The sequence below is a fragment of the Schistocerca piceifrons genome, chromosome 5 (assembly GCF_021461385.2).
Source record: "Schistocerca piceifrons isolate TAMUIC-IGC-003096 chromosome 5, iqSchPice1.1, whole genome shotgun sequence".
NCBI classification, from domain to species: domain Eukaryota; kingdom Metazoa; phylum Arthropoda; class Insecta; order Orthoptera; family Acrididae; genus Schistocerca; species Schistocerca piceifrons.
This window is the reverse complement of record NC_060142.1, coordinates 190,681,826-190,697,839: the sequence shown is the minus strand read 5'-3', so window position 1 is coordinate 190,697,839 and position 16,014 is coordinate 190,681,826. Positions and strand designations below refer to the sequence as shown.

The following is a 16,014-nucleotide window of genomic DNA, read 5'->3' as shown; positions in this document are numbered from 1 at the left end:
CCACTGTTAAATTTGTAGTTAGTAATAATATTATCAATGCAGGTCACTGATCTGCTGTTTTCCCTAGCGCCTTCAGAAAAATTTAACTTGAAACCAGATTTCTGAATTAAGTCACGAAATTTTGTGGAAACATTGCTTTCAACTAAGACATTTAATTTGAAGTCTGCTGCTACAACAACTTTTTTCTTACTTTCTTTCTGGAGTTTTTCCAGGAGGCATTCAAATTTGGCTAAAAACACTTTTGTTACTGCACATCCAGGAATTCTGTAGATTGCTATAACCAGTGTATTCAGATCATTTAGTTCTACAGAGCAACTTTCAAACACGCTCTCTTCATTCAAATAATTAACTAGTTGCCACCATCCAGCACAAACAATGGGTATTCTCAAAACCTTGATCCACCGTGCCCATACCAACTCTGGTGTTGACAGTCTTCAAGTGGAACTGGAACACCTGCAAAAAGTATTTCTCAAGAATGGCTTTTCACCTAGGCAAGTGAACAGAGTGATGAAGACCTACAAATGACTGAACAAGGAAGAGGAAGAGGCCTTCAGGTCGACTGCTTATCTACCATTTATTGGGAATATTTCTTCACAGATAGGCAGAATATTGAGAAAGTATCAAGTGAGAGTCATCTTTCACCCTCTTTCCAAAATTTCATCACTGGTGGGATCTGTTAAAGACAATCTGGGCCTGCATAAATCAGGTGTTTACAAAATTCTGTGTGAATGCATCAAATCATATATAGGGCAAACAACCTGAACTGTGCAGGAACACATTGTGGAACACCAACGGCATACTCGCCTTCTTCAACCCACCAAGTCCGCAATCGCCGAACATTGTATTTCCACAGACCATTCCATTAATTACAACGACACAAAAATTTTGATCCATACATCAAACTTTTGGAGCTCAATTATCAATGAATCTGTGGAAATAAGATTGTCTGACAAGGAGACATCATCAATCGAGACAGCGGTTATCAGCTAAACTCTGCTTGGAATCCTGTTATAGAGAAACTTCGTAGTCGATGTAGTTATCTGCATAAAGATGAAAATCAACCTGGTATCGATATGCCAAGGTTTCACCGTGGAGGGCACGAGGCACAGTGCATGGAGCTGTAATGAACGTGCATGCTGAGCAGTGCATGCGCCATGTCACCTCAGTATGGCTTTAAATAGCAGAGCTCAGTGCGTACTCACAAGTACTACTACAGTGGCACTCACCTGAAGATGGCCAGAAGACTTTGCGCCAAAATATCGTGCCAGGATGTTATTGATATCCAGCAGTTCTCCTGTGTTTTTATGGAACATATAACTATATTTTCATAAGTTAGAGGTATGAGTGTTTTGGAAATGTGATTTGCTTCATAGCAAATCAGCATTTGTGGTTCACAGTTCAGCCAAAGTATACATCACACCCAAATTTCTTTGTATATCAGTGCAAATAAATATGTGTTTTTGAGAATTTTCAGAAGCTATCATTGTCCTTTGTATAATCTATGAGCAATTTGTAACAAATCAGGGTTTGTGATTTGGTTGCTGTAGCAGATTTTCTAAATAACATTTTGTGTTACATCTAGTTTTCCCTTAAGAGTGTAGCCCATTATATTATCTGCATTTGTCATAAATTAACTTCATTTTCGAATTTACTAACAACTGCAATCAACATCAAAACGTGGTAACTTTTATCACAGGTTTTTGTGTTGCCTTAATAGGAATCTCATTTTGTGTATCTGCTTCAATCTTGTAGGAAGCCAGCAACTTCTTAGCTCTACAGATTAAAAGATAATCAGCAGGTTTAATTTAAAGTCATTTTTTCACTGCCTTGCAATACAAAAAATATAGCCCCATTGTGATTGCTGTTCTCAAACACAGAATGAGTTGGTTGACATTTGTAAGCACCTTGAAATTGCCCTCACTACTGTCAAACAGCTGACAGCTGTGAGTCAGTGTGTTGGAAGAGCTTCTGAGAGTCAGTTACCTGTGATACCTGCACCAGTAGTATCACAAGTACTATCCTCTCCTGTGGATCCTGTCTCCCCTGTAGAGAGTATAGGATCAGTCATTACCCACCCACTTGATGTTGAGCAGTGTGTCAATGGTAGATCTAAGTGTCCTGTACATGGTGGATGGGATCTAGGGAGGACTCAGGGTGTTGCAATGATCCCCATAACCAACAAGTTTGAGGTGCTGCCTTTCATTGAAACTGAAACAGACCCATTGGGGCTCACTTCACCTGTTGTGGAGAAATCTGCTTTGTCTGATGACAAGAGGAGACAAACACAAAAGTTTGTGGGTCTATTAATCGATGGCAGTTCAAATGTACAGCGAATGATGGTGCCCCTTAGGGAAGTGGCAGCAAGGGACAGGAAAGGACACTAGTGCAGTCAGTGTGTATGCCTGGGGGCCTCATTCAGCTTGTTGAAGAGGCTATTCCAACAGCCACTGAGGGAACAGAATGCAACCAACTGCAGACTGTGGCACACGTTGAAAGAAATGATGCCTGTCATCTAGGCCCCAAAGTCATGATTACAACATTTCAGCAACTGGTAGAGAAGCTTGAGAAGACCTGCCTTATGCACAGAGTTTCAAAGAAGATCACAATTTGCAGTATTTTCCCCAGAACTGATCATGTCCCTTTGATTCTGAGTTGAGGGGAAGGACTGAACCAGAGACTTTGTAGGTTCTGTGACATGCTAGACCGTGACTTCTTGGTTTTGCGCCATAGGGTTGGGAGCTGTAACGTTCCCCTAAATAGGTCAGGTGTACACTACACATCAGAGGCTGCTACTTAAGGGTAGCTGAATGCATGTGGGGTGCAGTGTAAGATCAAAAGAAATGACTCCCACAGGTGAGAGTATTAAAATCCTAATGGTAAACTGCCAAAGCATTAGCAGCAAAGTGCCAGAGTTTGAAGCACTCATGCAAAGCAGTAAAGCTCACATAACAGTATGCACAGAAATATGGTTGAAACCTGAAATTGATAGCAGTGAGACTTTTGGGGAAAATTTGAACATACATGTAAAGGATAAACAAAGGGAAATGGAGGTGGTGTATTTGTCACAGTGGACAAAAAACTCAAATCCACTGACATAGAAATTGAAGCTTGCATGTGAGATTGTTTGGAATAGGATACAGTATCAGTGGTAATAATAAAATGATAATAGAACCTTCTATCACCCACCAGACTCATCTCATGATGTAATCAAATACTTCTGAGAAAACCTCAGTTCACTTATATGTAAGTTCCCCAAACATACTGTAATTAATCGGGGAGACTTTAATCATCCAACAATTAATTGGGAAAATTACAGTTGCTGGCATGATAAGACATCCTGTGAAGCTTTGCTAAATGCATTCTCTGAAATGTATCTGGAACAGATAATTAGGAACTGTACTCATAAAGGAAATATATTGTACCTGATGGCAACAAATATACCTTACCTCTTTGAGGATGTTCACACAAAAACTGGTATCAGTGACCATGATGCAGTTGTGACAACAATGAGTGCCAAAGTGCAAAGAACAAGTAAATCATGCAGAAAGATGTATGTGTTCAGTAAACCAGATAAAAAATCAATAGTATCGTATCTCAATGAGGAACTTGAAAGTTTCAGCACAGGTCAGGAGCATGTAGACAAACTCCAGATTAAGTGAAAAGAGTAGTCGACCACACACTGAATAGATATGTACCCCATAGTGCTGTTCATAAAGGAAGGGAACCTCATTTGTATACAGTCACTGTAAAGGAATTTCTAAGGAAGCAGAGATTACTTCATAATAGGTGTAAAAAATGCTTAGGGCTATAGGTAGAAAGATGCTGAATGAAACATATATGGCTGTTGAGAGAGCAATGCATGATGCTCTCAGTGATTACCATAGCAGAATATTGTCAAATGATATTTCACAAAATCTAAAGAAATTCTGGTCATATGAAAAGGCTGTTAGTGGCACCAAAGTCAATATCCATTTCCAAGCAAATGAGACAGGAACCGAGATTGAGGGTAGCAAAGCAAAAGCTGAAATGCTTAAGTCCATTTTCAAATGTTCCTTTACAAAGGAAAACCTAGGAGAATTGCTCAAATTTAATCCTTGTACCACTGCAAAGATGAATGAAATAAATATGAGTGACAATGGTGTTGAGAAACAGCTGAAATCATAAAAATTAGAAAAAGCTACAGGCCTCAATGGAATCCCTGTCAGATTCTATACTGAATTATCCCCTATTGTAGATCCCTTGAACAAAAAAATGATGCCTAGTTCTTGGAAAAAGGCACAGGTCACATCTGCGTACAAGAAGGATAGTAGAAGTGACCCACAAAACTACCATCCAATATCCTTGCTATCAATTTGTTGTAGAATCTTAGAACATATTCTGAGCTCAAACATAATGAGTTATCTTGAACAGAATGACCTCCTCAGTGCCAGCCAGCATGGTTTTCAAAAATGTCAGTAATGTGAAACTCAACTTGCACTTTCCTTGCGTGGCATATTGAAAGGCAACAAGGTAGATGGGGTGTTTCTTGATTTCTGAAAAGCATTTGGCTCAGTACCACACCTATGCTTATTGTCAAAAGTATGATCATATGGGGTATCAAGTGAATTGAGGACTTTTTGTTGGGGCAATGCAGCATTTTATCTTGGATGGAGAGTCATTATCAAAAGTAGAAATAACTTCAGGTGTGCCCCAGGGAAGTGTGCAGGGACAATGCTGTTCATGTTTTATATTAATGACCTTGCAGACACTTTTAATAGTAAAATCAGACTTTTTTCAGCTGATGCAGTTATCTATAATGAAGTACTATCTGAAAGAAGCTGGATAAATATTCAGTTAGATCTTGATAAGATTTCAACATGTTGCAGAGACTACCAACTTGATTTAAATGTCCAGAATGTAAAATTTTTGCCCTTCACAATAAAAGGGAAAAACCTAGTGTCTTATGACTATAATATCAATGAGCCACGGGTTTAACACTTTGTAGGGATGTGAAGTGGAATGATCACATGGGCTCATTCATGGGTAAAGCAGATGGTAGACTTTGGTTTATTGGTAGAATACTGGGGAAGTGCAATCAGTCTACAGAAGAGATTGCTTACAAGTTACTCATGTGATCTATCCTAGGATATTGCTCAAGTGTGTGAGACCCATACCTGATAGGACTAACAGGGGATATTGAATGTATACAGAGAAGGGCAGCATGAATGGTCACTGGTTTGTTTAATCCATGGGAGACTGTCACAGAGATACTGAAAGAACTGAAATGGCAGGCTCTTGAAGACACATGCAAACTATTCCCAGAAAGTCTATTAACGGAGTTTCAAGAAACAGCTTCAAATAATTCCTTTTAGGAATATACTACAGCCTCCTACGTATTGCTCACACAGGGATCATGAGGATAAAATTAGAATAATTAGTGCTTGCACAGAGGGATTCAAACAATCATTCTTTCCATGCTCCATACATGAATGGAACAGGAAGAAACCCTAATAACTGGTAAAATGGGACATACCCTCTGCCACACACCCCATGGTAGGTTGCAGATGTAGATGTAGATTGTTTAGCAGTAGAGTACTGGGGAAATGCAGTCAGCCTACAAAGGAAATTGTTTACAAATCACTTGGGTGACCCATCCTAGAATATTACTCAAGTGTATGGGACCTGGACCAAATAAGACTAACAGGGCATACTGAACACATATAGAGAAGAGTAGAGCAAATGTTGACAAGTTCTTTTGAACAATGAGAGAGTGTCACACATATGCTGAAGAAACTGAACTGACAGATTCTTGAAGGTAGAGGTAAACTATCCTGAGAAAGCCTACTTAGAAAGTTTCAAGAACTGGCTTTTAATGTTGACTCTAGGAATATATCACAATTCCTTACATATCACTTCAGTAGTGATCATGAGGACAAAATTAAATTAATTACAGTACACTCAAAGACATTTAAACAACCTGGGCTCCATACATGGAAGTAACAGGAATGAACCCTAATAACTGGTACAATGTGATGTACCCTCTGGCTATGTACTACATGGTGATTTGCAGATTATATGTGTAAATACAGCTTTCATTCACTATCCCCTTTTAGTCTTATTTGGTATGGATCCCACACACTTGAGCAATATTCCAGAATGAGTTGCAGGAGTGATTTGCAAGCAATCTTCTTTCTAGATTGATAGCATGTTCCCACTATTCTACCAATAAACCAAAGTCTACCATCTGCTTTACCCATGACTGAGCATATGTGATCACTCAATTTCATATCCTTACAAAGTGCTACAACCAGGTATTTGTAGGAGTTGACAAATTCCAAGTCATAGGTTACTACATGTTTTAATTTTCCGAAGTGCACAATCTTACATTTCTAAACATTTAAAGCAAGTTGCCAATCTTAGCGCCAATTTGACATCATATTGAGATTTGACTGAATATTTATGCTACCACTTTCAGACAATATTTTGTTATAAATAACTGTGCCATCTGAAAAAATTCTGAGATTACTTTAATATTGTCTACAAGCTGACTAATGTATAACATGAGTAGCAAGGGTCCAACACATTTCCCGGATGCACACCCAAAGTTACCCCTACATCTGATGATAACTCTCCAATCAAGATAACATGCTGTGTTTCCCTGTCAAAAAATCCTCAATCCAATCACAAATTTTGCTTGATACATTCATATTATTGTAGTTTTTGACAATGAGTGTAGATGTGGTACTGAGTCAAATGTTTTCTGAAAACAAGAAATACTACATTTACCTGAGTCCCTTGACCCAAAGCTTTTATTATGTCATGAAAAAAAGGAGAGTTGTGTCTCATGTGATCAGCATTTTTGGATCCATGCTGGTTGCCATTCAGGAGGTTATTCTGTTTAGGATACCTCAGTTTATTCAAGTTCAGTATATGTCCTAAGATTCTACAACAAATTGATGTCAATAATAATAAAAATAATAATAATAATAATTTTATTGTCATTCGGCCATTACAGCAATAGACAACGTCATATACATATTAAAATACAATTAACAGTTTGAAAGAAACAACAGGTTTCTTGTTAACATTATAGTATTATATTACAGTTGATAAATTCTCTTATGTCATAGAATGGGTGGAGGACTAGCCAGTCATGAATTGTTTGTTTGAATAATTGTTCAGGTAATTCTTGAACAGATTGAGGAAGTTTATTAAATAATTTGTACCCCATGATTTTGTAGCTGTTGAGTGACTTTGACAACCTGTGGTAAGGAATATAGAGGCACCTATTCCTTCTTGTATTGTGGCTGTGTACATTTTCTCTGGTTTTTGTTTCTGGTAATTTCTTCTTCGTATAAATTAGAACATAGTATATGTACAAGTTTATAACAGTCATGATTTTCTGTTCACAGAACAATGGTTTACAGTGTGTCTTATATGCAGAACCAGTTATTATCCTAATAGCTTTTTTTTGCAGTATTAATATGTCATGTACACAGCTAGAGTTCCCCCACAAAATAATTCCATATGTTATTATACTCTGGAAGAATGAAAAATAGGATGTTCTAACATATTTTTTAGGAACACAATCCATAAGTCGCCTTAACAGGTAAATAACTCTAGACAATTTACCACTAATATATTGTACATGTTGACCCCAAGATAATTTATCATCAATGTATACCCCCAAAAATTTGACATAACTTGGATCGTCTGACAGAAGCTTGTCTCTAAGACTACAGACCATCTGCTGTGTTTTGTTTTCATTCAGCAGGAATCCATTTGCCTTGAACCAATAGGATGCTTGGTCAATTGTCTTTGCTGCACAAGTTTTAAGGCTATTGAAATCCTCACTAGCATGAAGAAATGTTGTGTCATCTGCATACAACACCGTGGTGGACTTGATAAATGACGGCAGATCATTTATCATTATCAGGAACAAAAAGGGGCCCAGCACAGATCCCTGCGGAACACCTACCTTGACTTGCTCTATACTCGACATTTCTCTACCTACACAAACAACTTGCTTACGATTCTGAAGATATGATTTTATTAATTTAAGGCTGTTATGTCTAATGCCATAGAATTCCAGTTTTTCTAGGAGTGGCTTATGCTTTACACAGTCAAAAGCTTTGCTTAGATCACAAAATGTGAGTTGAGCATAGCCCTTATCCTCAAACACTTGATGGAAGTATTTGACTACAAAGTCTATAGCATCCACAGTAGACAACTTTTTCCTAAAACCATACTGAGATTCACTAATTATTCCTAATTTTTCAAAATAGACAGATAGCTGTTGGTAAATTACACATTCCAGTATTTTAGAAAAAGCTGGGACTATGGAGATTGGTCTGTAACTGCAAGGTGAGTCCATATCTCCCTTTTTATATATTGGAATTACCCTAGCCACTTTGAGTTCTTCGGGAAAATATCCTTCAGATATGCATTTATTTATACAGAATGTTAAGGGGTACACAATATAGTCTATTACTTTCTTTAGTAAATTACAGGATATGTCGTATATATCTACACTGTCTGAAGATTTCATCCGTTTTACAATGCTTAGGACATGACTAGGTGAGACCTCGGAGAACATAAACGTAGCTGTGTCTGTTGGTGTTCTGCAAACATTTTTAGAAAGTAACTCTGATGAATTGATATCAGGTTTGATTATAGTATTTCCTACATTTTCAATAGATTTAATAAAGAAATCATTGAATTTTTGGGGACTTATATTAATTTTTTTGCTTCTTACATCTTTAGCAACACCATTTATTAATTTCCATGCAGCTTTGCACTTATTTGTAGAATTATCAATGGTATTGAAATTATGTGCTTTTTTGGCTTCCACGATGGCTTTTTTATACTCATTCCTGCATTTTATATAGGCTAATCTGGCATGTTCTGTTTTCTGATTGCTACATATATTGTGCAACACCATAACTTGGTTTTTCATACTTGATAATTGTTTAGTGAACCATGAATTTTGTCTGTTTGTAGCCCTGTTTGTAAAGCCTTTGTCAGTTAATTTGCATTTCTTTATGGGGATATTGTCATTAAATTGTGTCAGAAATGTTTTAAAAAATCTCTCAAATAATAGTTTCCCTGACAAATCAGCACTAAGACTATAACTTGTGTCACCATGACATTGGTTGAACCAGTCTCTCTCAGCAAGGGACTTACAGAGCTGAACAATTTTGTCATCTGTGACAGGCCTGGTGATTATAACTTTTGGGACAGGCTTAGGAATATTACTATTATCAATACAGAACCTACTTGTATAGTTTAAAGATACAGAGTCATGATCTGAAAATGGAAACGCTGTAACAGCACATGATTCTTCTGTAGTTTTAAAGTTGACAAAAATATTGTCAAGACATGCTTTATCTCTTGTGGGCCTGTTATTGATTGAGTGCAAATTGCACTGTCTTAAAAGGTTTTTCAACTCAGTCCCAGTACGTTTATGTGTTGTTATATCAAAATCTGCATTCAGATCTCCACCAATTACTATGTCATAATGCAACCATCTGGTCCCTCTTAGTACATCTAACAGCATGTCCAATTTTTCTAGAAATACATTGATGATACCCTTAGGTGACCTGTAAAGGGATACTATTACTAACTTAAGACTGTCCATAACTATACCAGTGGCTTCAAAGTTCTGTTCCTCACATAAATAATCTAGGTCCAACTTAACAATGGAGCAACTGAATGACTGATTAATATATATTGCCACACCACCTCTTATATGCAGTTTTCTACAGTAACTATTTGCTACATTATAGTTATCAAGTTTGACAACTGTAAGTACACTCTCAGTAACCCAATGTTCACTCAGACAGAAAATATCAAATTTGTTATCTAGTCCAAAACTGTTTACAATAAATTCTTTATCTATTAGTCCTTGAACATTCAGATAGCAAATTTTAAGATCATAATTGTTGTTTATTTTAGATTGAACGTTTTGGTGAGGTGTTGTGAAATTTGTTACACTACTTATCTCCTGGGCTGCTTCATCCTGCTGCCTTCCACTAAAAAATCATTTAGACGGACAGGAGGTGCTGTTTTCCGTCTACACGTAACACTTGATGCTGCTTCTCCTGCTGCAATTCTCATTTCTCCTTTTAGAGGCACTATAGTTACTGTTGCTGGTGAAACTTCTGCTGTTGATGCTACTGTTACTTCCTTTTCCACTGCTGCTACTGATAATGCCACTGGTGACTGTGACGCTTTACATGTTTGCACAGTTGTAATTTTTTCATCATAGGGTGTATCTGCAGATGTTTCTTCCTCATATGCTGTTGGTGCACTTTTCTTTTCTGTTATCATTGGCAGAAAACCTGTTGCAGGTAGTGCTATTTTTACATAGGCACCCACTCCTGCTGTCTTTATCACCTGGAGAATTTCTTTCGCCAGCACTTTCTTGCCTAGGTTGTTTCTGTGCAGTCCATGTCTAGTAAAATGCTCTCTTACTGAACTCGTTGCTTCAATGAAAGTTGTGTGCACAAAACCGCTACAAATCTTCCTGAATTTCCGATTTGTCGCGATGATTTCTTTGTTTACACACGAATCTTCCGTTAAGTCGTGTCTGTAGGGAATGTTTACAACAAATACCTTCGCCTGTGAAATTTTTCCTAGCGATTCTTTCAGTGTTCTTACAGCAAGGCTGCTTTCATTTTTATAGACATCGTTTCCCCCTCCAATTATGACACAGTTGATGTCGCTTTTCACGGAACTTTCACAGTTTTTCAGCACTTCTCGTAGAGGAGCACCAGGTTTCGAAATTCCAATCACTTTATATTCGGACTGTATATCAGACATGATTGTAGCCAGTCCCTTGCCATGACTCGTCGATAATATGTATATTTCTTCCTTCTTCTTCTCTGTTTCCTTTTTTGTCTCGTGTTCAGTTTTATTACAAGTTGCTCTCACATGATTTTTTCGTTTAATAGTATTTGATGGTAACGTGTTTCTGCTGGCACTTTTTTGTTCAACAGATCTTTCCGAGCAGTTACCTGTTACACTGAGATTTTTTGTCCGTGATTCTGAGCTGTCTGCACTTAGAACATCGTATTTATTCATTAGTGGAACACGAAAAACATTGGTATTTAAGACAGGTCGAGAGATTTTCTTAGGCCTAGTATATACACACTCTCGTTTGCCTGTTTGCGTATCTGTGGGAAGGTCCATATAGTCGATCAAACTTTTCAGCATTTCTGCATATTGTCTAGCTTTACTTAAGTCACTTTGCAGTTCTTCCCTCACACTTATTTCGAGTCCAGCGTTGCACATTTCAAATGCAGTTTCAAGACCGTTGCACTCAGTTCCACAGTCACATGTAGGCCTATGTTGACCGAGATTTGCTTCCACGAAACAACAAGAATGATACCATTTATGCGCCACTACACATATTTTAACACCTTTTATCACTTTTTTTGCTACGATGAAGCCAAAGGGGGGGGTCTAGGGGAGTCTAGATGCCCCCCCCCCCCCCAATCCAATCTCCTAAATGAAGTTACACATGACCTAGTTATGGCGTAGTGAAATTGAAAGATATTTTGATTTTCAGTTATACCAAAAAAAGAAAAAAAGGGGAAAACACACTATTGATAGTCAGCAAGATAGAGTTGAGTTACCCATATACACGCAGCACTATTGGCTATTGCTCATCTGTATTTTAGCTGAGATGAGTTGTTGGCCTTGCTTGGCCCTAGTTGTTGTTTTTTTAATCAGTTCAGTTCTTACCTGCTGTTCAATTTAATGTGCATGCTACCATTTATTGTTTTCTACTGCTTCCTACTGTGATAGTTTCCAATTATATATAAGTTTGTACCAAGAAAGAAATGGAAAACTGATATTGATTTGTCTACTAACTTTATGGTAATATAAAAATATGTACACACAGCTATAATAGCCTAATTACCTATCTATATCAGTTTAATGTTAGCACTAGAATCATTATTTGGAGGCTTGTAGAACTTTGGAGTTGAAATATTTCAATAGTTCACAAGGTGATAAATACCATTGCAAATAACATTCACTTAAAATCAGTGCATAGAAATACACTTGGATTTGTCTGTGTCACCCAGAAATCATGTTGATCAACAAAAATATGGCCAAATGGCAATGGTAGAATCTTTTTAAAAATTTGTGCAATATTCTCTCATTAGTAGCCTTAATAGCAAAATATTGCCCAGTCTATTGCCTCAGTTATGAAAAAAACCAGCCCCAATACAGAAGGATGGGAAGCAATTTGTGGAGAGCAAAAGGGGTACATGATGACAACACATTCTGTTATTTTTTTCTAAAAGATTTTTTCAGTGGGCTGTTTGAATTCATCCAAGCTTACTGTGCACTGCATCCTTCCCAACCCCTTTGGTCAAAAATCTATTTAAGCTCTATCAAAACTATAATAATGGAAGTCAGCAATTCCATGCACAATTAAATCGTAAAATATGCATGCATTGATGCACTATCAAATGACTAGACTCACACAATAAAAGGAAAAATGTAATGTTAGAATTCAATGTTTTGTTGTGATGGATTTTATTTTATTTTAAAACAATGCACAAACACCAGTTTTTCAAAATTCTTCACTGACTAGGGTGGCTCTGCGTGCTGATCTGCTATCCCAGTATCCCCAGATTTGGCAGTCAAGGTGGGTTGAATCCATCCACTGACAACCTTGAAAATGGTTTTTGGTGGTTTCTCATTTTCAATTTAGGTCCCTTACTATAGGCCACAGCCCATTCACTCTGAATACCTTTCTTTTTTGACGGATTCCAGTTCTCTTAAAGATGCAACCCTCTTTTTAAATTAAAAGAGCTTAATTGCAGGTGAGTTATGCAACTATTTGGAGACCCCCAACACTAAAAGTTATATGATGATCAATAAATAATCCAAATTCTCCTCATTCAGGCTCAAGTGCATAAATATAAATATGTGAAACAGTTCAAACATCTTGGATCAATTTTTACAGAAGTAACATCAACTGAAGAAGAGATAAAAGCATGACTGCAGGCAGGAAAGAGATGCTATCACTCTCTAGACCATATATTAAAATGTAGAAGTGTCTCTCAACAATTAAAGCTGCAATTGTATAAGACATTAATAATGCTAGTAGTGCTTTATAGTTCTCAAACATGGAGCACTCAAAAACAAGATCCGACTGCTTGCATTTGAAAGGAAGATCCTCACAAAAATATTTGGAGCAGTCCGAGATCTGACTACTGGAGAATGGAGAAGACACCATAACACAGAATTAGAAGAGCTGTACAAGGAATCTAACATCTTGCAAATACAGAACAGCACAGCAGCTGCGGAAGAGTAAACACCGGAAATAAGTGAAACAGCAGCTACACCATCACTAGAAGCAGTAGCAGCAATGTCAGCAGCACCAACAATGACTGGAGCAACAGTACAACACTGCTTAAGGAGGAGCCAAAGGCAATTTTTTATGGTTTCAAGTCAGGAAAAAAATATAAATGTGAAAAATGAGCTTGCCAACTCACAGATAAGTCACAGTCACATCTTATTTCTAAACTCACAGGAAAAATACAAAAATATAAAATTGGTTGTTTCTTATCAAAATGTGCAGTCACTAAGTAGTAAAATAAGTGAAATCCAAATCCTCTTAGAAAATGAATTAAAAACTACCTCATTATTGTGTCTCACAGAACATTGGCTTGTTGAGGATAAGTGTCCGTACCAAACTTTGTGCTAGGTGGTTATTTCTGTAGAAAATTTCTTTAACATGGTGGCAGTTGTGTGTTCATAAGAAATAATATAAACCTTATAAGTACAAAATTTCCTGTTGAAATAATGAAGGGGAAAGATGTGGAGCTATCAGGAGTTGAGACAGTGCACACTAATCTAGCCATTATTTGTTTATTCAGAGCTCCAGTTGGTGACATAAATAATTTACTAAAAAGTTTGGAATATTCATTTAACAGGCTAACACAAAGAAACAGAAGAGTTATTCTCTGTGGTGATTATTAATATGGACTTTGCAAAGGACACTAAAGAAAAGAATGATTTACTGTACCTCTTGCAAACTTTTAACATGAAATCTATGTAGAAACAGCAACTCATATCATAAAGCCTTCATCTACCACTATTGATCAGATATTTTTAAATATAGAAATTAACTGTAAAATAGAAATACTAAATACGGGCTTTGGGGATCACATAGCTCAAAAACACTCTCTGAATACAGAAACTGAGATGCAATTTAAACACACCTAATAACCACCTGTAGAAACTGCAGTAATGAAAATATAAATCACTTTCTCCATTACTTGAGCAAAGAAAACTGGAAAGAGATTTATAACTGCAAGCATACAGATAGGATATATAATAACTTTATCAGTAATTTTTCCTAAGATTTTGAATTGTGCTTCCCTCCAACACAGAGGGAAATACACACAAGGAAAACGAAAAATAAATGGATCCCTTCTGGGATTCTGATATTCTCAAACAAAAAAACCCAGAATGTCCAGACAGCTCATGTCACCAGAATTTGAGACTTATTATAAAACCTATAAAAAGATATTAAAAAATGTTGTCAAACAAGCAAAAATAATGGCAAATGATGCATACATAAAAAAAATCCACCAACAAGATGAAAGCCATGTGGAATGTTGTAAGGAAGGAAACTGCAGCAGAACAGACAGATGTCCATAATATTAAGTGCCTAATGGAGCAGTCAGCTGTGATAACTGAACCTACAAAAATTGCAAATAAATTTAATTCCTACTTTGCACAGATAGCTGAACATCATATAAATCAAAATTTACAGTGTACTCCTAGAAATCAGTCCATATGTACTATAAATAATAAATCTATTTTTCTATACCCCACCAACGAAAAGGAAATAATTAAAGAACTGAAACCCAAATTCTCTGTTGGTACTGAGAATATCCCTGACTATATCTTGAAGAAATGTGCACCCCTTATAGCCAATCCACTTGTCCAACCTCTGTAACTGTTCTCTATCAGAAGGAATGTTTCCAGAAAAATTGAAGACAGCAAAAGTAATACCTCTGTTCAAGAAAGAGATAAAAACAGAAGTGTCAAACTACAGACCTATTTCACTACTATCTGTTTTTTTCTAAAATAATTTAAAAACTATTACAAAAGAATACTCAATTTCATGGAAAAAATACACAACATGGATTCCAAAAATCGAAATCTACTGTGAATGCTAGCTTTGCATTTCTAAATGAAGCCTTAAATGCAATAGACAGTAAAGAGCATATCTCAGCCATTTTTCTAGACCTCTCTAATGCATCTGATGTCATCAGTCACAACATCTTGCTTAAGGAACTTGAATCTGTAGGTACTAGGGGCCCAGCCCATGAATGGCTAAAATCATATCTCCAAAATAGAGAGCAAGTAGCTGTGCTTCCTATGCAAGAAGGGAACAAGATAAAGTACTACTGCTCAGAGAAGCACAGTGTACTACAAGACTCCATTCTAGGACCAATTCTGTTTCTACTCTTTGTAAATGACTTGGATCCAACCAGTCCACACCATAATTACATAAAATTTGCAGATGATACAATTGTAATGATAAAAGAAAGGACCAGAGAAGAATTACTGCATGAGATTAAGAAGTGTACCACCCACATTACAGATGGGTTTTCTGTAAACAATTTAGTAATAAACACAGAAAAAACAGTTACAATGCACTTACACATAGTGGAGAATAAATATCCACTAATACGAGACATAGAGTTGTTTTCCAGAGCCTTTGAAAATGTAAGCTCTACAAAACTTCATGGAATATTGATCCAGGAAGATCAGAGATAGGTTTTTTTAACAATAGTTGGTTGATCGCTCCTGTGAGGGAAATGAAAGGAAAATACTTTTGAATAGTTATACCAAAAATCTGCACAGTGCATATGTCTTGTAGTTGTAGCTTAAGTGGCTTTTGGGGAGCAATATCAGGATGTTTTCCACCTTGAGGGACCACAAATGCCTTATATCAACTTGTTCATCTCAGCTTCCCCTAAACCATTTCAGTATACTATAAAC

At 36.8% G+C, this 16,014-nt stretch overlaps 1 protein-coding gene across 1 annotated transcript; it reads left to right on the top strand.

Moving 5' to 3' along the window:
- Window positions 1-14,981: 14,981 nt before the first annotated feature.
- On the top strand, window positions 14,982-15,789 carry LOC124798883. The gene is made up of 2 exons (XM_047262415.1): window positions 14,982-15,011; window positions 15,118-15,789. The coding sequence occupies exons 1-2, from the start codon at window positions 14,982-14,984 to the stop codon at window positions 15,787-15,789; spliced, it is 702 nt and encodes a 233-aa protein (XP_047118371.1).
- The last annotated feature ends 225 nt before the right edge of the window (window positions 15,790-16,014 follow it).